At 40.1% G+C, this 24,278-nt stretch overlaps 1 protein-coding gene across 1 annotated transcript; it reads left to right on the top strand.

Moving 5' to 3' along the window:
• The first annotated feature begins 1,840 nt into the window (after positions 1 to 1,840).
• enpp1 (ectonucleotide pyrophosphatase/phosphodiesterase 1) lies at positions 1,841 to 23,650 on the top strand. The gene is made up of 23 exons (XM_026340947.1): positions 1,841 to 2,183; positions 5,354 to 5,426; positions 8,552 to 8,612; positions 9,790 to 9,887; positions 9,971 to 10,050; positions 11,625 to 11,744; positions 12,723 to 12,832; positions 12,951 to 13,016; positions 13,099 to 13,171; positions 13,562 to 13,670; positions 14,411 to 14,542; positions 14,666 to 14,697; positions 14,836 to 14,963; positions 15,484 to 15,553; positions 16,865 to 16,952; positions 17,152 to 17,336; positions 17,570 to 17,609; positions 17,700 to 17,860; positions 19,285 to 19,420; positions 19,719 to 19,793; positions 20,824 to 20,956; positions 21,714 to 21,858; positions 22,014 to 23,650. The coding sequence occupies exons 1-23, from the start codon at positions 2,055 to 2,057 to the stop codon at positions 22,164 to 22,166; spliced, it is 2,397 nt and encodes a 798-aa protein (XP_026196732.1). The 5' UTR covers positions 1,841 to 2,054; the 3' UTR covers positions 22,167 to 23,650.
• The last annotated feature ends 628 nt before the right edge of the window (positions 23,651 to 24,278 follow it).

The following is a 24,278-nucleotide window of genomic DNA, read 5'->3' as shown; positions in this document are numbered from 1 at the left end:
TTGCAGCTCAACGTGACTTTGTAATAGCAACAAGTCACAGAAACATTTTCATTTTGATGGTTGTGGCACTTTGAGCAGTGCTGTCGGTCACGTTGATGAAAAAATGTCACATGAAAACACTGAAAGAAAGAAACAGGGAGGAAGATGAGGACAGGAAGTGCTACGTGTGTAGGTCAGCATTAAAGGTCAAATGGTAACGTCCGGCTGTGTTGCAAACAGCTGTAGGGAGACGCTCTGCTGAGAAACATGCGGTTCACCGAGCAGGACACACACTCATATGTATATATATAGAATAAACCCATATATGAACATGTCTTTGTCTGTGTGTCCTTAAAAACACTGATTTACTTTCTGGTTCAGAGACTCACACACAAACACAGCAGAGTATACACAGAAATGCAAACACACACATTCTGCGGAAGACAAAGACAAACAGGCAGTGTGAACAGCTAACCCTGGGCTGTTGATGAATGCCAGACAAGGCAGGGGTCAGAAGCTCCATTGTCACTCTGTGGGATACAACTGGGTCGGAAGGAAACCTGGACCTTGCAGGGCTCTAACATGCCTGTGTTAGTGCTGTCAGACACAAGAAGCAGTCCAATATAGTATTAATAGGACTTATTTGAATAAATCTACAACAGGGAATGTTTGTTACGGTCACTTTAAAACTGCTGCAACATCACCATCTTGTGGACACCATCATAACGACTCGTATTTTACAGACATATTACACATATTTAATACATTTAATGCTGGTACATTCAGATTGAATTCACTTACTTGGTTTAACTCTGCAAGATAAAGGTAGAGAACTAAGACTTTTCTCTCAAACATGGTCAAGTGGAGGTAAATTAAAAGATATCCTCAAATGACTAGTACCTAAAAAACATGCTGAAGTGACAATACGAGCTGCAGGTCAGGTGATGCAGGTGTCGAGAACACAGACATACCTGCAGGAAAAGTGGGAGTGTCAGGGTTCAGTCAGGGGTCGTCAACGTGACACAATCAAACCACATGTTCTGTACGCAAACAGCCAAAATCAGAAAATGGCAGTAATCAGACGAAAAGGCTCAGGTGACAATCCAGTGTCAATCCAGTGAGTGAGGAATGGGAAGCAGGTGCTGGAGTCAGATGGCACTGACAGCTGCTAGTTGTTTGGAAAGTCACAGGAAGTAATGAGTGGTGAGTTAGTGGCTGGTCAAACAAACAGGTCGAGATAAAGGGTTCAAATATGAGGATCATCTAATGCGGTGACACACTGTGAACCTTATTTACATCACTTCTTGATGGGGTTTGCTCTAAATAACTGTTCCCAGTGTTAAAAATCCTAAATCATTTCTATGTACAATAATAAAAGTACCTAGTTATAATAATAATGTTTAATAAGACTAGTTCAGCTAGAACAATAAAGTTCATGGTCCACATTTTCAAAATTTATAGCAGACAGTGAAATACTTGATAATTTAGTTTTATACTGTTATATTTCTTACATTTCTAATTTATTATTTTACTAATACTTAATACTAATCATTCAAAGCAGCGGAAACTATTCATTCAAGCTGAGTTCCCGCACTACTACAATCTGGCCACAAGATGGCGCCAGCAGCCAGTGTCCTCGCAGTAATAATTTTCTTTAAAAGTTCCTCAGTTACTTTGTTCTTGCCTTGCAGCTGATGATTTGAACCTGATCAGCTTGAGTTATGTCTAAACCTAAATATCCGAAAGGTGCTTTATTGTGAGCGTGCTCTCTGTGATATTTATTTCTGAAGTCTCTGACTTCCTGGCGATCCGATAGAGAGAAAAGTGACACCTGAGATGAGTTGACAGGCTGTCGGGCTCTGCTACCTTCATCCTCCCTCCTGCTCTGTCAGATCATTCATGCAGCAGCTTTTAAACTTCAGAGACGTCGAGAAACGAGGCGGTGCTACAGTCCAGCAGAGGGTCGCTGCATTTATTCCTCATTTTATTCTAGGGAAGCTCTGTGGCCACTCAGTTCCTCCTAGGAAATAAATCACTGGCAGGACTTTTTTCTTTTTTTTTTCACGTCGACCAGGATGGAAGCAACAAAAGGAGAGTCTGCTGAACAGGCTGCGACTTTATTTGGGACACAAGAAATGGAGAGTCAAAGGAGAAACACAGCCTCGGGGAAGAAGTGGAGCAACCGATGGAAAATCATTGCAGGGGTACGTTCAGTTGCACTAAAGCTTACCTGTCTCTTTAAACTGGAGACATGTGGCCACTTTGCTGACTTTTACATTGTTTCAGTGCAACTTTACAACTGATTTAAGAGTCAAAGTGCCAGTTTGGCACATTTAACCCGAAGGACACTGGGTCTTGTTGCACAAATTATACATTGTAAGTTGACAGGGTTTCCTATTTCGACAGATATGGTTACATCTCTGAGGTTTGGGCTTTTTGTCAACTGAATAAAAGATTTCAATATGTCACCTATTGCTCTGGGAAGTATTGATAGTGACAGTTCACGTACTGAGTAATCAATATAATCATTCAGTTCATTGTATGAGGCTTTATGATGTGTCATTAATCTGAATTTTTACTGTTTGCTCTCAGTGTCATTCAGCTGTCACACAGCTGAGACTGCCAGTCTGAATGTGGAAACTAGATGTTTTCACACTAGTGTGAAAAGTCAGAGGCCAGAAAGTGTCTCTGCCGGTGGGGATGAGCCGCAAGGCAGGAATAGAAGTTCAAGTCCACAGTGTAGTGCAGTCACAAAGTTTGAAGCAGCCGTGTTGGAGGAACAGTTGGGGGGAGACATTAAGAGTTACTTTAAACATTAACCTTCCTATTAGCTTTCCAGCCCATAAAATCTCTGTGAAAACAATGCTAGATTATCAGGTGACGCTCAGATAATGTGTTTTGAACAGCCAACAGCAATTTATCTATATCTCTGCACAATGCTGTGGTATTCAAAGGTAAAAAAACAAAACCTTTGGAACAACAGCACCATTTATTATTCACAGGGCACTGAGACTAACCACATATTCTGCATGGAGGCTAAATCTGGAATACATTTCAGTGTTTACATGAAGACTAAAACCATAATTGAAAGAGTTGCAAAGAAAAATGTAGTTATGTGTTTTGAATTCTTCTTGTATATAGCTGTGGTCAGGCCCGTATCAGAGGAAACGTGATGATTTTTAACAATAAAATAGAAATTGTTGCCTCATTGAACACAACACTGAAATACAAACTGCACAGAAAGGAAAATCATTTCAGATTGAACACATTGTTAAAACTATTTACTAGAAAAAAACAACTAAAGCCACAGGAAACAATTTTCCTGGCACTGATTAGATACACATGTGTCTAGAGAACACATGCTCTTATTATTTAATGTCTCGAAAAATGGAGATTACAACACTGTGGGAAGAGAAGTGACGAGAAAACACATGACTATTTTTTTGCCTAACAGCATACAGCTTACTCATTAGTTTTTCAGATTAATAGTCACTTTGCGAGAACTTTATATGCTTCAGTCTAATCAGATCTTTACTGTGTAGACCGCCGTGTTTGTGTGAGAGTGTCAGACAAGTAGGTTTCCACCAGACAGACTGTTTACTTTCACAACCCACAAGGACCACGTCTAAAAGCTCCTCCAAGGAGCCAAGTCTCTCTCTCCCTTCACCTATAGCGGGCGAAAATAAGTGCAGCATATTGTCTAGGAATTCCAAGGCTGGTATATGTGAATCACACTAAATGGATTACTTGTGGTGGATCGTTCCCACCGTCCTGTTCTCAACTGCACGTGAGGGCTTTCTAGCATGAAACAGTTAATGGTTGGGACTGACTACTGCACGAAAGCATCTGATGTAGTGTTGAGTCATGTACCCGTTGGCAGTTTTTTAGGCACAATAAGCTAAAAATATGGTTCCGTCTTATGGAGGCACATGAAAATTAGAGGTATATTTCGGCACAAATCATCCTGTAGGTATCTCTAATAAACCATCAAGAGGTCACAAGCTAAGGAGTTAACAAATCCACTGACTTAACCAACTGGCAACACACTTTAAACTGTGGTTTCAAACCTAGTCTCAAACGCCATGATAATTAACACCCATGATAACCACTACAGGCCTGTTTTGGGTGTACCAGTTCCTTTAAAATAAGCATGAATGAAATGACTGCTGAACACCCTCCATCTCTAATTGTACTGATTCAGATTGCTTTGACACGCCCCTCTAATTACAAATTGCTTGACGCCAGTGAGCAGCCATCTCTGATTCAAGCAGCAGATAGAGAAACAGCTAGACCTTGTCCCTGCTTTGACTTTTCAAGTACACAGGGCCAAGAGCAGCATTTGGACAGTTGGAGATTGTGTGCGAGGGATTGTTGAAATGATTACGGTCAGTCCCTGTTTGCTCAACAACCGTCACGTAACAGTATGATCCCATCTTGAACGAAGATGGTAAGTCTCATGAATTCACGACAGCCCGTCCAGTAGCTGTCAGTGCTCCCTTGGGTTTTAGAGAAACTGTAGAGACAGGTGTTCACCACAGTCATTGAGACTCCTCCGCTTTGGGTGCATGGATGGATTTCAGAACAGGCTTACCACGCACAGGCCAAAGGACTCAAGAGGTCAGGGCCTCTATGTCAAAGTGATCTCTTGCTTGAAAGACACAAAAACACAAAAAGAATCTCAAAGTTAAAGAACAACAATTAAAAAGATGCTAAACAACAGAAAAATTATGAACAAGGACCAAATATATCCAGAAGAGATGCAAAATGACCACAAACAGACAGAGAATGATGAAAAACAAACACAAAACATACAAAAAAACTAGTCTGGGGTTGTTTAAGGGATCCAGTCTCTAACAATCTGTACAGTATATGTTACAGAAATCTATCCGGCGGTCAGCTTTGCCATCCCTAGTGTCAACATTGCTGCGTGTGGTGGTTATATTACACTCTCTGTTGCATTAGTTGAAAATGTATTTTTGGTTCTGCAGAATGTCCTAATTTACGGCTCCTCTCACAGAGCCAGAAGTCTGTTACAGTGTGTTTATATTATGGTCTCAAAGGTATGTGACTGACACCAGACTGTGTCTGGAGTGCCAGCAGACGAAGCCAATGTCATTATTATTTTTTTTTGTTCCAGTTTTGACTAAGTTTGGTTTCTAAATGGGTGTCATGCCTTGAACACTGTTGTTATTGAGTGTTTGACTTTGTGGCTTGTGGAGTTTCTCATCTCTCTTTGTGTTTTACCTTCTACTCACCAGAGCCAAGAATATCATCTAAACATCTTCCATCGTGTTTTTTTTTTTAAAGCTATATGTGATTTATGCACTTCTGTCACTTTAATAAACATCCTGAACATTGTTCTTTGGATTTTTAGGTTCTGCTGCTGTGTTTACTGGTGATCATCCTGGCTGTGGTGTTATCTCTGAGATCGAGCAGTGGCGGGAGAGGTGAGCTACATTACTTAACCTACATACCCGCTGTGCAGTAAATTGTTTACATTCTTCTTTCATGCATGTGTTGGTGACATATGTGATGTAGCCTGGCACCATCGGCAGGACTGTCTGCGTGTGCTGTTGCACACAGGTCGACTCATCGGCACAGGGAACTGTACATAAAATATTATACTATGGCAAACATCTCTTTTACAAAACCACTCTCGTCACTGGAATTTATGAGTTAAAACCAACAAACTGCACTAATGTTCACTGGGACTGTCTCATTTCTCAACAGGAAAAGAACAAATATTATCAGTGTAACTTTAAAGACAGTCACATAAACAAATGTCCAAAAAGGGGCTTTACGTCACAAAGTCTCTGTAGTTATGGTACGTGAAAAATGAAAAGGGGAAACAAGTTTTGACACAGTGTTCCCAGTAAACAACTTTGCTCTTGAAAAACTACAGTTGTCAAAATGAAACACTGCACAGTTATTCACATATCTATCAACATGAGCCATGCTTCCTTAATGTTTTTCCTTTGAAGCATGGTTATCACTTGTCAGTATACTGCTGACAACAGTGATAACAATTTAGTCCTCAAGTTGTCAGTGATAAGAGGAACAAACAAACCTATCATCGCACCGCTGTGAGACTAACCACCTGCTGGCTCCTAGAAATACCCACAGTAATGTAGAGCCTGCTAACGTCTCACTGCAGATCCCTCAGAAACTGTACACTTTGACTATATAGAGGATAGAAAGAGTCATGTTAACAAGTAGCCCTTACAAACACCCTGCATGGGATTTGTCAACAGGATATGTTTCAGTCAGGGTGGATTCTACACATCTTTTTTAGCCCACCGTCGCAAACCATGTCATAAATACACATGACAGTCAGCCGGACAGGAATGTTCACCAGTGGTTGGTATGTTTTGTGCAGCTATAGATTCCCTCGGGTTAGACATGGGCAGTGGCGTCAGTAAGCTCTTTGTTGCAAACCGCTGTGCCAAAACACCCCTCTTCCATTTCAGGGGCAGTGGCGGTGGCTGTGGGTAGCTGCCCCCAGGCTGGGCGGGGCACTTTTCTACTGTGGCATTTTCCTTTAACTGGCCTAACCAGCTCACATTAAAGCCATATGGAACGAATAGCCCTCAAGTTTTCACTCGAACAGACTATCTTTAGGGTCATTCGCATACATGCAGCTTTGTTGGGACTTCTACATCTTTTATGAGGCCACTTTCTTGCTAAGGACGTTGGAAACAGATCAAAAGACGTAAATATAGCACATGACTCAATTTCACCAGTGTGCGGTGTTAAAAGCTGAGTGCGGGGTTTTCCTACGGATAACAGACCACAGCAACTTGTCTCCTGAGACAGAGCATCCCCGTGTTCGGCCCAAACCACAATGCTGGCCTCAAGAGGCAGCGAGGAGGGGCTTTCTCACCAACATGTTAAGACTCTCTTTGTCATGTGTCCAGTCAGCAGCAGATTTGAAAGACGTGTTGGGAAGGCAGTTGCTCGAGAGGTGAACGAGGTGGCCCAAAACTTCCTGCTTGGAGTCACCTTGTCCGTGGGAAAGTCCTGGAGCACAATTTGTTCTAAATATTTAAATGGGAAAACTATAGAGAACACAGTATATTGTATCTGTATTATCGTATTTATCACCTCTGAACGTTAGTTTTTCACTTTACTGTCTTGGTTTCCCAAAATTTCACTTTATTTATAGCAATTGAAATATTTCGGTGAAGGTTCCAGACAATTGAAATATTGTTAAGTGAGTGTGGGAGGGTGATGTCTCTTGTTTCAAGTGCACATATGGCCTTAAAATAAACATAAACTGATCACCAGTTCATTCGTCACACTTCTTCTTTAAAAATACTTTTTGTTTTCTCCGTCTACGTGAGCATAAAGTTGAGACAGTGTCTGTTTTGTGTGAGCATACGTCCAGAACTAAATCTGGCATAATAACAGGATAGCCAAGTATTTTTTGTTGTTTTTGTCTTTTGTCTTTCTCTGCTGTTACCCATTTGTGCCTTTATGTAACGCGTCCTTGTGCTTTACAGAGCTGCGCTCTTTTCTTGTTCCAAGAAACAGTGGAAATTTTACTGGCCAGGAAACACAGGAAACCTTCAGTGTCTTTTTGTCTTAAGTCAGCTCATTATTATGTACATGACCAAAGTAGCTTTACTGAGAATTTGCGCAGCTTTGAAACTTGTTTAATGAGAGATTTCTCTATTTCTGTTTCTGCCCTCTGTCTTTCTTACCATTTGGAAAAAGGTGAGGTCATGTATTTTCATGCACCAAATACAATTTGGCAGAGTTAGAATGAAAACATGCTGACAGCTGCGGGATTGTTTCTGCACGCTCACTGTTAAATCTTACCCAACTACTCCCACATGAAACTCTTAAACAGTACATAAGGTTGCTTTTTTCCAAACTATATTAGAAGCTGTGTTGTGTCTACCTGGTGTATGTTCTTCTGCACTACAGAGCTTTTTCACTGAATATGACACAACAGGCTGTAGCTGAACAGTGGGAAACTTAAACCAAGGGGAGCCGGTGATAAATCTTTGTTTTCGGCACTGTAAGATTGTCCGTCCATCCGTCCTATTTTTGGGAATGCAGTATCACAGGAAAGCCTTGAAGGAATTTCTTTCTTCATTGGCACAAACATTAGTTTGAAGCTAAGGATGAGCTGATTACATTAGGTCAGGGTCACTGTGACCTCACAGCTGTCTCATTTTCAATAAGGTAATTCAGTCAGCTTTGACTGGAAGGAAGTTCATGACATCTGGTACAAACGTCCACATGGACTTACAGATGAACTGATCAGAATATCAGTCTGGGCCGACGTGTATGTAAACTACAGTTTGACTGGTTGGCAGAAGCATACAAACACAATTTCATTTTGCCTTTGCATTTGATAAATATAGCTGCTTTAAAAATCACATTAAACTGTTTTAACACATTTCATTGTCCAAAATGAGACTGGTTGTTTTCCTTGTTAAATGATTTGGTCTCTGTTAACAGTATTGTGTTTTATAGTCACAGTAGCACTGAGAAACATATTGTATATTATGCATGCGACTGTAAATGTACTTTTTTTTCTCCTACTGATGTCACTCCTCTTTTCCAGGGGAAGGGGACCTCTGGCTGGAGCAGTACAATGAAAACAATCAGCTACATTGTCCACTTGGGTAATACAGCTCTTCTGTTTGACTGTTGTAATGTGAAAACTTCTAAAAGAAACTAATATCTCAAACCTCAGTTTAGCTAAGTTTTGATTACATCACTTTCTCCCCTACACTCGTGTGATATCTTCAGGCGTGTTTAGTGTGGAGAATGAAGCTAATGAGCTGTATCGCTCACATTCCTTCTGGTTTGAGACCAGTGTTGCAGAAATTAAACTGGGGCTAAATGGAAAAATAAACATTTTTATCACAATCAGGCAGACAGTTGGGTCTATTAGTTTTAGTCTTGTATAAGTAGTGTGTAAACAACCCAAACTCATGACTCTTGTTTTGTTGGTTTAATGGGAAAAGTTTCTATGGAAACTGGGCCAATGACTCTAAGTAATCAGGCATGTGTTGGTGTGTGGGTTTGTGTGGTCATGTGTGTGTTTCTACTTTGGTGAAGGGAGTGACCCCAGACAGACTCATCAGACTCTGGAAAAGAGAAGTTGTGACTCCTTTAATGTGTGTTTTTTGTCTTCTCATATAAAAAAAATAAGCTGTTTTGGAAAATGCTGACCGATGCTAATTTCTTTCTCTATTTACAAGTTCTGTCATCTGATTATTTCCCAAGGATCTAAGTGTTATTTCAACTGTAATTGAAAGGTTAATGGACAAGTAAATGGACTGATTAGAGGTTAAAGGTCGGGGATATAGTGAGCCTACTTTCATTCAATCCTTGTGAACTGATATGTCTGGAATATGTTAAAGGGGAATTTCTTCAGATTATGCACAATTTCTGACCTGGGGTCAAGGATGAACGTATAATGATGAATGTATGATATTCAACCTGTAGCTATGTATTGACTATAATCCTCCCACTGAAAGAGGAGATTATTGTGAACAAAGAAATCTGCTGATACTAACCGAGCCTCCCTGAGTCTCTCAGCAGGTCACATTTCTGCTCCTCCTCTCCTCCTCTATGTGTTTGTCTGGTTTACGTTTTCACTTTATTTTTCCTCCTGTCGTCTGAGTCAAAGAGCTGCTTTGTTTTCCTTCTACACAAACCAGCTGTATTAAAATGGCAACTACTGGTGCCAAAGATAGCCATGTCTCCTGCTGAGTAATTAATTCAGTCTTCATTTACAAACCCACCTCAGTGGCCTATTTAGGAATCATCTTTTCCCTCTGTCTTCCCCTCCAGTTTCTCCAAGCCGCCTCTCATCCTGGTGTCTTTGGATGGATTTAGAGCAGAGTATCTGAAAGATCATGGCAGTCATCTTCCTGTCATCAACAAGTTGCGTAAGTCACCAACATTTTTGGGCTTCACTGCTCTTCAAGGTTTACTCAGCATCCTGGTATGAGTAAACATTAATGTGTTGCAGGACGTGTCGGAACAACAACACCACACATGAGGCCTGCTTATCCCACAAAGACATTTCCAAACCACTACGCTATTGTTACCGTAAGTCTTTTCTGGTCTGTTTTATAGAGCCAAATGTTGATTTATTGGATCCAAATGGCTAGATAGGGTGACTTGTTTTGACAGTGAAGAAAAGCTCTATATCAAGCTATGCAATCAAATGTAAAGAACAATGTAAAGATACAGTACGTGGTTTTAAAGTAATCATATTGTGAAAAAGAACATAATTTAGCACTGAGATACAATAGTGTGAGGGTTAGGGGTCTCCTGCGCTGTAGAATTACAAAATGTTGTCTCTATAGGTTAAGTGATTTTGAAATGCCCAAATCAAGATTGAGCAATTATGAATTGAATTCCGTTGTGATGTTTTACATTTAAAAGAAGCACAAAACAAATGCCTTCAACATTGTTTCTTTCTGTTACTAAGCTGGATGAATATACACTAGCTACTCTAAAGCTACGTTTGAAAGAGTGACTTCAGCTGTTATGAACCTTGGACATGCTCCTACCATTCTGAGACACCCTGTTCGAGTTTCGGTTGTGCAGCAACAGGTTCTTTCCCTTTACATGCATTCATCCTGAATGAGTGTACACCGTCCAGTCGCTTCTGGTTTTACTCTTCACTGGGGCCAAATAGATTTAATGTTGTGGCTGATCAGTGTAGCAGCACTTGAGAATTTGCAATAATAATTAGTTTGTATTGCTAAGATTATCAGTCATCCAGGAGAAAGTGTCAGGAAGTTGGGTTACTGTAGGGCAATGTTGCTGTGACTGAACTTCTTTGGAAGTTGAGTAGGCCTAATGACCATTGTAGCAACTGGCGTTCTTTTTGTCCAATTGCTCAACTTTAAGATAACTTTTTATTCTGGGATTGAAGTTAGACGCCAAACATCCAGCTGATCAGTGTAGGTTTCCAAAACAGCTTATGAGAATTCTTTGTTGAATAAAATATAAAATACAATATATCCAGTCAAAATCCTGCATATAGCTAAAAGTACAGAGATATTTCTTGAAGGAACGATGTTTAAGAAGCATTTTACTGTTGCAGCTAGTTGAGGTGTAGCTCCTTTAAGGTTTAGGAAACCAGTTTTGTTCAGTGGTTCGGTACTTGTGGCTCAGGCCTCTTCGATGGAATGATTATGATGAGGAGGGGATTAAACAAAAAGCTAAATGTAAAGATTTTGGGCTACGGTTTAACTTCAGTTCAACTTACAATAGATTTTCACTTCACTTCCCTCTAACGTTTATCTTGAGTGACAAAATTTGGGAAATTCAGAGAGGAAATATTTACAGTTCAACAATGAACTTCTACATACACTATGGAGGCTCTTCATGCGATTGTAAAGCCAGTTTCACTTTGTGCAGGAATATACTTTTGAGGCCTAATGACTTGCATGTGCTTTTGAAGAAGAGCTGCAGCACAACTGCCGGGCCTGCAGAGTAGAGTTCGCCTCTTATGGTTGGAAAGGGACCCTGCAATTAAAATGAACAGATGTGGTTACCAGTAATATTTAGGTTTGGAAGATTGTAGAGAGGAGGTAATCACTGGAAATCCCTGCAGCCGCAGTAACAAAGCAGTTCACCTTTACTGTTTATTTGAACTCTGATTCCTCCAGGGTCTTTATCCAGAGTCTCACGGGATCGTGGACAACAAGATGTACGATGTGACCCGAAATGCTTTCTTCAGTTTGAAAACTAATGAAAAGCTAAACCCAAAATGGTATCAAGGAGAGCCAGTAAGTGATCTTGTTCTTGCTATGATGTTGTGTGAATATGGACTGTTGGTGGAATATTTATTATTAGCTAATGTTAAACCTAAGCAAACTGTCTCACAGCACGACAGTTTAGAAAAATGCTTTCCTAGCATATTTCTTCACATATATAAGATTTCTGGGTCAAACTGTAACTTACTAAGTAAGTTGTGAAATTTCACACATCCTGATTTGTGGAGAACCAGACATGAATCAAGAGGAGACACATGTTGTGTAAGAAACAGGAAGCACTGCACTCAAATTGTAGTGTAATTAGCTGTCTATGAACGGCACGAGAGACTTTGTTTTTGACAGTGAGGGAGTCTGATTGCTGAGGCTCGGCTCCCTCTTTAATGAGCCTCTTGATGTAATTATGGATTCTGTTTGTGCTGAATGACAGCTTGTGAGGGCTGCGAGTTGTGCTTGTTTAGATGCTTCGTGGTTTCCATCTAAATGACAGGCCTCTTAAATCTCATCCCTCAATTGTGTGACAGGCAGCTCCTCTCGAAAACGCACCATGCTGCAGTCCATATGACTTTCCAGGGGAATAAGAAATTGATGCCCCCCCCCCCGCTGAGTGATTTATTCTGCATGAATGCACACTTCCATAATGACATATGGTCCAATGCAACTAAGTGCATCAGTTAAAATACACCTGCATAAATAAAACACATCTACCTGCTGATCAGTCTAATAGGTATTGATTTAGTTGCATGAACATTTTTCATAAGAGCAGACTGATATGTGAGGGATTGGGCTTTTATCCTAATGGATTAAAGGCTGCTGCTGTGGTGAATGAGTTAGTTATGAGTCTGTTACAGCCCAGTGAGTTTGCATTAATCATACACTTAGATGACCCTCTACCTCCGTGATGTCCTTTACTCTTTGTTTTGCTTCCTTCCTTCCTTCAATTCCCATTTCTACCTCTCTCTTCCTTTCTTTCCTCTCTCCTCTGGTCCTCAGGTCTGGATCACTGCCATGCGTCAAAATTTGAAAACAGGAACCTTTTTCTGGCCGGGTTCAGATGTAGCCATCAATGGCACCCTTCCAAATTACTACAAGATGTATGACAAGTAAGAGTGATGCCTTCATGTTCCATGCTTTTAAACACATGCATTTCTATAGAATAACGTACACTTAGGGCATTACTGATGTGTTTCTAAATGACACGTTGCCCTTTTTTGTGCACAGGTCTATTCCATTTGAGAAACGAGTGTCGACTCTGCTTGAATGGCTCAGTTTACCTGAGGGACAAAGGTATTGCATCTTTTTTATCCTCATTACAAAGAACTTTAAAAACTGTGAGCATCACACTCAACTGTGGCGTTTATGATTTTAGACCTGATTTTTACACTTTGTACCTGGATGAACCAGACTCATCAGGACATTATTATGGGCCAGAAAGCTCACAGGTCAGTCACTCACTTAACATCACACAACTATTAGCTGGTTGCTCATAACCTCCATTTAAAAAAGTCAAGTTCATGAGCACTGACAACAAAGCCATGTGAAAATATAAAAACATGAAAACATATAATGTTTGTGTACTATTATCTTAACCAGACTGTGTTTTTCTATTGTTGTGGCTTAGATGAAGATCAGAGCACATTTTATGACAAATTAATACAGAAAACCATGAAAATCCAAAAGGTTCACAAAGTTTTTCTTGCCACTGTAGTTCATTATATTAGCCAGTTATTTATTTTCTGATGCAGCTTGTTCTTTAATTTGGCTTTTGGTGAACATTGTTTTGCAGTCACATGTTAAGCCTGTTAAAACTTTAACTGTTTTTGTACCTTCAGGTTGTTTCAGCTTTGAAGAATGTGGACACGATTCTGGGCAAGCTCTTATATGGCCTGGCAGAGAGAAACCTGCAACACTGTGTTAACTTGATAGTTGTATCAGACCACGGTGAGATGTCTGCACACATATGAGCAAAATAATCAACAATAGAAGTCTGATAATATCTGTGGTTTTGCAATAGTTGGACAAAGCATCATTTTGAAGCACATATACCACTGATGGAAACTTGTGTCAGCTTCCAATGTTTGACTTGGTTGAGTCACAGCACCTGTTGCAGGAAAACTACCAACCTGTGGCAGAAAAGACACGATATCTCTGTAATCTCTGTACACTCGGTAAAAACAGTTCTCAGCAGCACGTTAGGAGAATATTTTTATGATGAGAAGCTGCCCTGAACATTTGGAGACCTTATGTTCAGTCTTGTAATTAAAGATCATTACACAAGACTAAATGGGAAGGACCCAGATGTCATTGTGCCTCCCCGACAAGATGATCACTTTGACATTGAAATTTGTTGGCAGCTAGTCATCATCATGAAAGGAGGACTCACCAGGGTTCACGTCACACCCAACATTTAGTTGACACACGCTATACTGTAAGTACAAATGTACAAGTCACACCCTGCATGTGCTATAAATTTTAACAGCTGACAAAGTGTCAAAAGGGAGGCCCACTTCTGATCAGATAAACCTTCGTAACCCTGCGGGAGAAGAACTTAAACAACATGAGTATCGGGCAAAATTATTCGCACAAAGTCATGGATTTAAAAAGGAAAAAGTTCTATAAAAATTCACTCCACCTTTGTCCAAAGTCTTTACAATGTAATAAATGAATGTTTCCTTCCTCAGGCATGGAGGAGGCTTCGTGCGAAAAGGCAGCATATGTATCAACCTACCAGGACGACACACATAGCTTTAGTGTCATTCAAGGTCCTGCTGCCCGCATAAGGCCCACTCGCCTCCCAGAGGATTACTTTTCTTGTAAGTTCTTGTTGATAACTCGTGTTTGCCTTCCTTCCCAGCATTGCAGCAAATCTGCAAATCTTCAAATATTTGAAGCCAGTTTTTGTGACCTTGCCCTGCGTCTTGTGTTTCTTTCCCCAGTCGACTACGAAGGCCTCGTGAAGAACTTGTCGGTATGCAAAGTATTCCAAACGTGACTCTTGTATTGACAAGAAGAATAAAAATTATCTGCTTGCTTAGCTTCACGTCAAACAAGCACATTTCCACTCCACTGAGTGCTGATTCTTCTCATGTGTGTCTCTGTTCTGAAGTGCAGGACCCCTGATCAGCCAATGAGGCCATACCTCAAAGAAAACCTGCCCAAGAGGATGCACTTTGCAAACAACGTACGCATAGAGAGGGGACACCTCTATATGAAATTAGGCTGGCAGGCAGCACTGTAAGTCACAAACACTGAACGTTTGTAGTTTTACATGCATTCCTACTGGTAATAACAGGTAATACTGAATACATTACTAGATAACGAGTGAAGACAGAGACAGAACGTACATTCGTGTTTGTCTTCTCCCCAAACTACAACAGAGTGTAAAGGAAGCAAGTTAAAAATTAAAAAAGTTGCAAGTAATGTTTTGGGAAATGCAAAATAAGAGAAGACTGATTACAGGAAGTGCAACAGAAACAGATTAAAACAGATTTTTGGATAAAAAAAAAAGACAAAAATGTCTTTAACCACACAGAAGTTGCAACATTTCCAATAATTAGTGTTAGCAACCATATATAATGAATAAAACATGTTCTCTGAGAGAGGAGTTGTGCAACTGCTTTATGGTTGCAACAGAAAATTTTAAATTAGCTTCAGGGTGAAAAATTGAAAAAAAAAAAAACTCCTCTGGTTTCAGTGACTTCATTCCTATCAGTCTTCGCACCTCAAATAAACTATTTGTATTTTATTTTCTCAGCAATAACTACGAAATTAAGTACTGCAAAGGCGGATTCCATGGCTCAGATAACCTCTTCACCAACATGCAGGTCAGAGAAACGAAGAATGTGTGTGTTTGTGATTGATGAAAAATATTACAACAATGTTACAACATCCTATTTGGGTATTTTAATATTTGCTCTGCAGCAAAGTGCACTATACAACAGGTGTCTGACAAATTCCTACCTCACTGTTAAGAGATAAACATCGCCATCATCTCAGCTTCTCATTTATAAACTGACCGTGCTTAAATGGCTTAAATGGTTAATAAATGTGCATGCTTCTCATATGCTAGTAAGCTATTAGGAGTGTATTTATAAATTTGTAGAGAAAGTTATATCAGGTGGTTAATTCGCTTTTTATAAACATGTCTTGTCCTGCAGCTTTTCTCTGGATAAGGGGTTCAAAGAGTCCGCTGTAAAATAAACAGACCTGTTCCTACTAAAGCTTTATGAATTACCTGGAAGGCTTTAGTAAATTACACATTAGCTACCAATAAAGCAATCAGCTAAAATCCAACAATGGACGCTGGTTACTTGTCAACAGAAGGTTATAGATTTCACATTTGTTAGTCCTCACCAATGACCTATCTCTCACCAGTGATGTCATTGTCCATGTTGCTTCATTAAGCTGAAAACTATCCAGAATTTCGCAATGATAAAACAAACATTAGAATCTAATGCAGCTCTTGGAGAAAACCACAAGAGTAGTTCATCCAGTTCTTACAATAAATTCTTCTTCTTTACTTAATTACTTTCCATAAAGACATATGGTATAATTGATATTTTGTCTTGTAGTTGGAAGTCTACTGAGGATATGTGCACGAGAAACACAAATACTGTGTGTGCTCTCAAACGCAAACACACCAGTAATTATACTTGTTGGGAGAAGTTGCTGCACGCCCACATTTCTCGGCTCTCCGCTCAGTTTTTAAATTTGTAAATGTGTTTCTGTCTAGCACCTTCGTGTTAATCATCGCAGTACGTCACTCGCGGTGTCTGCACATTAGCTAATTTGATCAAATTAGCTGACACAGATGCCGACTTCTCTAAAAACAGGTCTGTGACATCGATGTTGAGGGTCCATTGTCCTGCTTCATAAAAAAAACAAAAAAAAGTCACCACTTTTCAGCCTGCTGCTTCCACATAACAGAGAGCAAAGTGTGCTTGAAATAGTGTCCTAATATAAAAGGTTATGTAAGAGCATTTTATAGCACTGGTTCATTTCAAATATTTACATTCCACATGGAGGTTTTCTGTTCACAAACTGTTGAACTATGTTGTTTGGATGCTTTGCAGTTCTCTCTCCACATAAATGAACAAATAAATGTCAATATGTTAATGTCTAATTCACATTTGCAGGCGATCTTCATTGGCTATGGTCCCGGATTTAAAAGCACCACTGTTGTACCCACTTTTGAAAACATTGAACTATATAACCTTATGTGTGGTAAGTCGCTTTGTGAGATCATATCATAAGTTTACTGTACTGCATTGTGGAGGGTCAAGATGTGTCTTTGGCAAACGTCAGGTGCACTGCCAACAAAGATAATGAGCAAGGATGTGTAGTGTTTTTCCATAAGTGTTCCTATAAATACATAAGTCTATCTGAAATGTCTGTCCTCTGTTTTTCCGTCTTCCTCGTCCAGATCTCCTCGGTGTCCGCCCTGCTCCAAACAACGGGACTCACGGCAGTCTGAACCACCTCCTGAATCGCCCCGTTCATCGGCCTGGCTATCCTGCAGCGCTTTCTTATGAGACCCCGTGCGAGGCCAGCAGCCCCACCCCCACTGACAACCTGCAGTGCACCTGTGCATCACAAACTCAGGCGATGGTGTGTGCGAACAGCTTGATGTTGCTATGCATTCGTTCTTAACACTGATGTCATGGATCAGTTGTTTAAGTTGGTAATTTTGGTTGGTCCATCACCTCGGTCCTCAAGTTTGATAACTATTTGACCAGTCTGCAGACATTTATGGTCACTAGAAGCTGGATCATACAGACTTCAGTGAATTGTCAAAGTGTATTTACCACCAGCATGCTAACAACAAGTACATTTATTTTCAGGAGACCAATATGAACGTGCGCCTCTTGGCCATAAATTCCAGTGAGTTCTCTTTATTATTCTCTTGCATTTATTGTGCTTTTGGAAGAATAAACAAACTTATGGTGACATTTTGATGTTATCCCTCTTCAGGTGCTAAAGCCAACTTACAGCGTCTCCACAGTCCGTTCGGTACTCCTCAAGTTGTCCAACAAGACGCCTCATTTTGCCTCCTTTACCACTCTGACTACGTCAACGGGTACAATAAAAAGCGCCTCATGCCCCTCTGGGTGTCGTACACCATCCAGCCTCTGGTGAGTCCTCTGTTTGGAGCCGTCTTTTATGTCTAAACATAACCTTTTCAGCTGAGTTGTCCCGGCTGTATTTCCACTGCGGTTAAGTTTTGGCGGCGGAGTGTAAGAAGTTTTGTAGCATCTGAATCCTCTCTCTCCCTCCACACAGCTGTTACTCATCTTCTCTCCTTTTGCTAGCTCAAACAGTTCTTGTCTTTCTCATTATGTGGTGGAGATTTGGTGTAAATCATGACCTCAGGCGGAGTGATGTGTTCCCAGGAGAGTTTACACTGTTACTGTCTGAGTGATGGAGCAAATGAGGATGTAGATGTTTTCATTCAAGCTTTATCCAAACACAGAACAGCTAAATACTACTTGTACTGTATTCTCTGTATTCATTTTGGCTTGAAATATTTGTTTTAATCTCTGTCACGGCACAACATACAGTATTATACTCAACCCACAGAAAGCTTCATTTTCACAGGTTGTTAGTTAACATCTCCATATAAAGTCAGCTCCAAGCTAGTGCCTACTCGAAATCAATTAATCAATAAAAGACTGAAGCCATGCTGGACGCATTTCTATTCTTGTACATGCAACGCTTGAAATATGCAAAGCTTTTGATGCTGCATTTTTCTGTCTGTAATCAGTCGCAGGGAATTTGGAAATGTTTTCTTTTGCCAGCCTGTAATTTTCAAATAAGTTTGAGATATTTTTCTCTGAAGTTTCCTTGAAAGAGCTGTGTAATTTAGTGGTAATTATAGAGAAAATAGAAATGTATATATTTAAACCCGGGTAAATATTCAAGGTTTGACTATTCGTTTATTACAACAACTGGAACTTAGTGCAGTCTCTCATTCAGCATTCTTTTCATAGGTCTTCCTTCAAAAAACGTGCTTCTAGAGATTTTCTGCCTCCGCTGTTCAGTCATTTGTGAATGTTAAAGGTTTATGGGAAATGGTGCTCATTAAAAATCCACTAAAAACAGAAGTACTGAATCTACACTTGTTTCAGATATTACATGTATGAAATGTTTGTTTCTTCTTTTTGCAAAGCTGTTATACAGAAGTGACGCCAAAGAAAATGAGCTTAAATGAGCTTTTCCGCAGTTTCAGTTTCACTTTTTCTCTCAGTTGGACCCTGCAGTTCTTTCTCTTTTTATATCATAAAAATATTTCCTATTATTAGCAGCCAGTGACATAGCCCTTAAAGTCACTGACAATTCCCAAGTAGCACATTTCATTCCAATTACCATTGGCTTCGAGGACCAGGGAAGAGATTATTATTTTTGGAGAGCTTTGCAAGCAGAAACCTTCCAATGGCCTTGCTGACCCACATGCACAGGCAAAGCCAAACCAAACCAAGTGATCTTACACAACACTTTGGAGTGCTGGCCTGCAGTCCCACTCCAACATAGTCCAACACTGACTTCTTCTCTCTCTCAGGCCAGACTCCAACCCCTGAGCCCGGAGTCGCAGGCGTGTGTCCGTGCTGACGTACGCATCCCACCAACCGCCAGCCAGATGTGTCTTCGCTACAGAAGCAACCCTGTTTTGTCCTACGGCCTTCTGCACCCCCCCAGTGAGTGTGTGCTAGTGAGTGTGTGGCGGTGGGGGAGGGGGTCAGAGCGTGCCTTCTCCAGCCGGGTGTTGACTCCAGGTTGACGTGTACGAAGCACCACATTCTCATGTGCCTTAGGAAAGCAACACAGTCGAAGGAGTCCTACAGCTGCGAGACAGGAGGCCTCAGACCTCTCTCACACTTTATGTTAAACAATCTCTGGCTTTATTACATTAAAATGAACATTTAATGTATATTGTGCCTTATAACAAAGTAACAGACCCATTCCCCTTTGCCCCATCCATCTGTCATTTTGTAGATCTGAGTCTTAACGGACATGAGGCAGACTCTTTAATCACAAGCAACATGGCACCGATGTTTCCTGCTTTTAAAGGTGAGTCAGTTTTACAAATATTTATTGGTTGCTGGTGTTTTTAGCTGCATCCAAAACTGTAAATAGGAATTGTGGTAATAGATGAACTAAAAAGTGAGTTGGATCACTAGACACACACAAGGTCATGCTCTGTTTAGTTAAAGTCTTGTGGCTTTCCTGTTCCCATTTTTACTTCTCAATATTATATTTTTTATAGCCGATTTCTTCTAAACACAGCCTATTGGTTCTTCAATATATATACCCACAGTCCAAACATCTAACTACTGTGATTATATGGGTATACTCTACATTCATTTTGTTAAGTCTTACTGTAGAGCCCAGTTAAAGGTTTAGTCTGAGGAACCTCTCCAGACTTAATCCTCCTGTCATCTCATGGTAGACGCCACATTTTTATTTTTACTAAAAGATTATGTTCAAGATGGTTCAGTTTGTTATCTGAGCTGATTCAAAAGCTCAAAACACAGCGTATTGGGCCATAAATAATCTGGCGTATGCACTAATTTGACTTGGATCAGTGTTTGTTTACAACCTTAAGGGTTGTTCTTTTGCTTAATTGCCGCACTCACACCACCACAACATAGCTTTATTAAAATCACCTGTGTCAAATGTGAAAGTATGTTGTCGGGTTGGCGTTATTTGTTGATTCTTGACTGTGGACCACACAGCTGCACAGCCGTGCTTTTGTTGCTTTTTGTGTTGGGTGATTAGGTAATCGAGGAGTTGAGCGTTTCAGACAACACAGTCCATATTGTGTTTCCACTTGGGCCACCCACGCTATAAACAGAAACTCTTTCTCATTTGTATGAAGTCCCATCAAAACTTTATAGCCTGTGTTCTTTGGAAGACCACATATCATGCAGCTCATGCTGCCCCCTGCTGGCACCTTCATTTTCCCACACTGTGTCTGAGCCTGTTTGTTAAGTGGGACTTTGGCTGCAACCTCTCCGTAGAACACAGAGCACCTAATCATTTGTTGTGATGCATTGTTGGGGCACTAAAAGGTTTTTAACCATACTCTGTGTGACCGCAGATGTTTGGATCCACATCCACGACGTCCTGCTCTTGAAGTATTCACAAGAGCTGAACGGAGTCAATGTGATGAGTGGGCCGATTTTCGATGAAGACTATGATGGAAATGTTGATGCATTCAAAACACTCTCGGGGTAAGTCTGCAGCACACAGTCCAGTCAGTTAGAGCTGCAACCAGAGGTTATTGTTATTCATTAAGGCGTATATTAAACATTTGTTTATATGAAAAAGAAAAACTGTGACTCTTATTAAAATAGTCGTCAATTGATTTTCCTTCTTTGAAGTTATTTTTGATGGAAGTTTATATTAAGCTTTTAAAAATCCGTAGTTCAGGAACACAGAGGGGATGTTGCCTGCATCAGTCTTTAACTTGTGGTTGTTAATGAAACGGCCTACTAGGTTTCAGTTTCCCACGAACTGTTGTTCTTTTCCTTTATGAATGATTGCTGAGAAAATAGAGCTGTGCACACTCACTTCAGGCTTTTAATGAAGTCAAGCTTTCAGTTTTTAGACCAACAGTCAAACACATCAAATGTTTTGATTAACAGGAATGAGTTTAACCACATATAGCCAGTTAGAACCAGCCTCTCTACAGTTTTATTGTCAGTGTGAATCAATATTTTCTTAAGCATTGACCTGAGCACAATGCTGTGCAGGTCAGATACTCTGTTGTAGTGCATTTGACCTGTATCTGTTGTAGAGCAGATTAGCTAAGTGTTAATATCTTAACAAATAAAGTAAAATGAATAAGATTAGCACTTTACTTTCAAATTAAAATACTTAACGTTATGTGAAGATGCTTTAAAACGAACTTTGGAGTTGTGATTCCTCTCTGTAAGCTCAGGTTTTATGAATGAAATGTTGATCCCCCGTGATCTCTTGTCTCTCAAGGAATGAGGCTCCTATCCCGACACATTTCTTTGTGATCCTGACCAGCTGTAGGAACTCGACCTTTAGCCCTGTTAACTGCAAGGGACCACTGAAGGCCAAGTCCTTCATCCTGCCCCACAGACCCGACTACACAGAGACCTGTGCTGTGAGTAATAGCGCTGACTCCCCACCTACTCGTTTCTACGCTGCTGTGGAAACCTGCTGACAAATCACATAGTGGAAAAATAACTGAATAGAGCTCATTTTAAATAGATCAGCTATTAATACATGTTCTTCCTTTTTCCTCTTCTTACCTTTCAGAATGGGTCTGACTTGAAATGGGTGGAGGACTGGCTGAAGTTTCACACGGCTCGGGTCCGAGACATTGAACTCCTGACTGGACTCAGCTTCTATCACAACAGAATATCAGTGGAGGAGACGCTGCAGCTCAAGACGTTCCTACAGACTTCGTAATATCCGAGACATTTTCAAATCAATTCTGAATTTCCAAAGGAAGCCATACTGGTCTGCACAACAGGCCTCTGTCCACATGGACACACAGTTGATCTACTCTGAGTGGCTTTAACAGGTGCTCTTTGTTGTCAGACCAAATGAATCCAGTTCCGTCCATTTTTGTTGTTAGTTTTTGTAGTATGTCTGATTCCAAAACCAATTTTATAATTATTCAGTTTGTGAAAATCATGCTTTTTGTTTTTGATTGTGTTTTTAAAGATACTGTAACTGAGTCAGGGGTTACAACAACGCCATCGCATGTGCCAAATGGCTCCAAAGCGTTTCCTCAGTTAGGGAAGGGGCGTCAGAAATGAAAGGGAAAAGATGAACTAATGTCATCAGTAAAGACAGGAGCACTTTACAGCTCGGTAATCATCGGGTAATAGTGGGTAATATTTTGGTAAAAACAACGTAACTGCAAAGTAATAGGGTTAATATGACAGTAATGTCTGTATGGGTGACATGATCGTAACGATCTGCTGACAAGGAGAGGGTGTGATTTATAACTCATTCTGGCTTAAGATGCCTTTTTCTCTGGAACTGTTGCTACAGATATAATGAAATTAAGTAAAAAGAGGTAGTTTCCTATTTTACAGCTCTGTCTCTTAAAACCATGTGTTTCCAAATTACTGTTGCTCTTAGTATTTGGTTTTCCCATTATTACCCATGTGTTTCTGGCCTTCCATTGCTTTAATACAACACAAGTTTATACCTGGTTATTATAATACTTTAGTAATTATGATGCAAAAATAGATTTTTCTGACACCGTTACATCATTATTACCAAAATACTATCCTGTTACTACTAACATATTCAGTTACTTTGTTATTACTGAGATATTACTCCTCTATCACCTTGTCAATTACAAACTATTACTACAGAGGTTTCATACCACTGATGCTTTTATGGGCAGGGCCATTTTAGGAAACACCCTGACACTCTGGAAACATCATTGGTTACGAAATTCTGCTGCAGCAGCTGGGAAAAAACACCGCACAGCATGCAAATTTAATAGGAAACAGTGTTGTTGCTCAAGAAGAATTGATTTTAAAGCTTCACTTGCCAAAATGTTGTCACGGAGTATTGTTATTGTCTTTTTTTAATTGTTGTTTGGTTGATGACATTTAATAAGAGAAGATGATTCAGTGTTTGATTGTGTGTGTGTGTGTGTGTGTGTGTGTGTGTGTACTACTGTATATGTAGAAGAGACAGGTTATCTGTGGCCTCTTAAGGAATCTGTCTATGAGTGTGTGTGGAGATGTATGTTTGTGAATATTAATGTTTTGGATCAACACACTTTTTGAACTCAACTTTTGACTCCATTTACTTTGATCCTCTTAGTTGTGAAAAGTTTTATCATGTGTTGAAGCTTTTTTTCATTATTGTCAGGAACGACAGCTATGGGCAAATACACAGTTTCATATAAAGGATTCTCTTTACACTGACTTTGTGACTTTAATTCTTAATTCTTCTTAATACTCTTTAAATCCAAGTGACAACAGCAAAGAAAAAGTAATAGTCTTATACGTGAGAATGCAACCAAACAGCAGTTGCAGTGTAGCCCTACAAATTGCAGCAGTATGTGTGAGCACAAAACGGAAGGAAACTGAGCTCAGTATGTCGTATAAAATCTGCCACTTCCTCAGGCTGACCACTCCGTCAGAGCAGAGCACATGAAGGTAAGGTTTTGCAGTTGCTGTTGCTCTGCACCTCTTGAATCTGCAGCGACCTAGTTATCATATCACTAATCTGCCTTCTATTTGGCACTGGTGTAAGACTTGGTTGTCTCATTATGATTGTGATCTGTTGGTTGAGATTTAGCAACAAAGCAGGCTGTTATGTCAGTGTTGCGCAATCACAGCTCATTTGTTTTAGTACTTGTCAGTGGAAAACCGTAAGTTGGCTGTTTTTAATGCACATGGGCTAATTTCTAGTTCTTGTCGCCGTCCAGTCTTCTATGTATATTGATATTCTAGTGTCACATATTTCCACAAGAGCATATTTGTAGAGCACACATTTTAATAAAACCGCACATGTAGAAGAACACATTGATGTAACAAATCATTGTTTAGT

The sequence above is a fragment of the Anabas testudineus genome, chromosome 24 (assembly GCF_900324465.2).
Source record: "Anabas testudineus chromosome 24, fAnaTes1.2, whole genome shotgun sequence".
Classification (NCBI taxonomy): domain Eukaryota; kingdom Metazoa; phylum Chordata; class Actinopteri; order Anabantiformes; family Anabantidae; genus Anabas; species Anabas testudineus.
This window is presented reverse-complemented; position numbering and strand designations above follow the sequence as displayed.

What these genes read in the sequence shown, in the direction of transcription:
- enpp1 (XM_026340947.1), top strand. Translation starts at nt 2,055, where the DNA reads ATGGAAGCAACAAAAGGAGAGTCTGCTGAACAGGCTGCGACTTTATTT. An exon ending in CAGCTACATTGTCCACTTGG is followed by an intron (nt 8,613 to 9,789) that starts GTAATACAGCTC and finishes CTTCCCCTCCAG; the next exon opens with TTTCTCCAAGCCGCCTCTCA. An exon ending in CGTACACCATCCAGCCTCTG is followed by an intron (nt 17,861 to 19,284) that starts GTGAGTCCTCTG and finishes TCTCTCTCTCAG; the next exon opens with GCCAGACTCCAACCCCTGAG.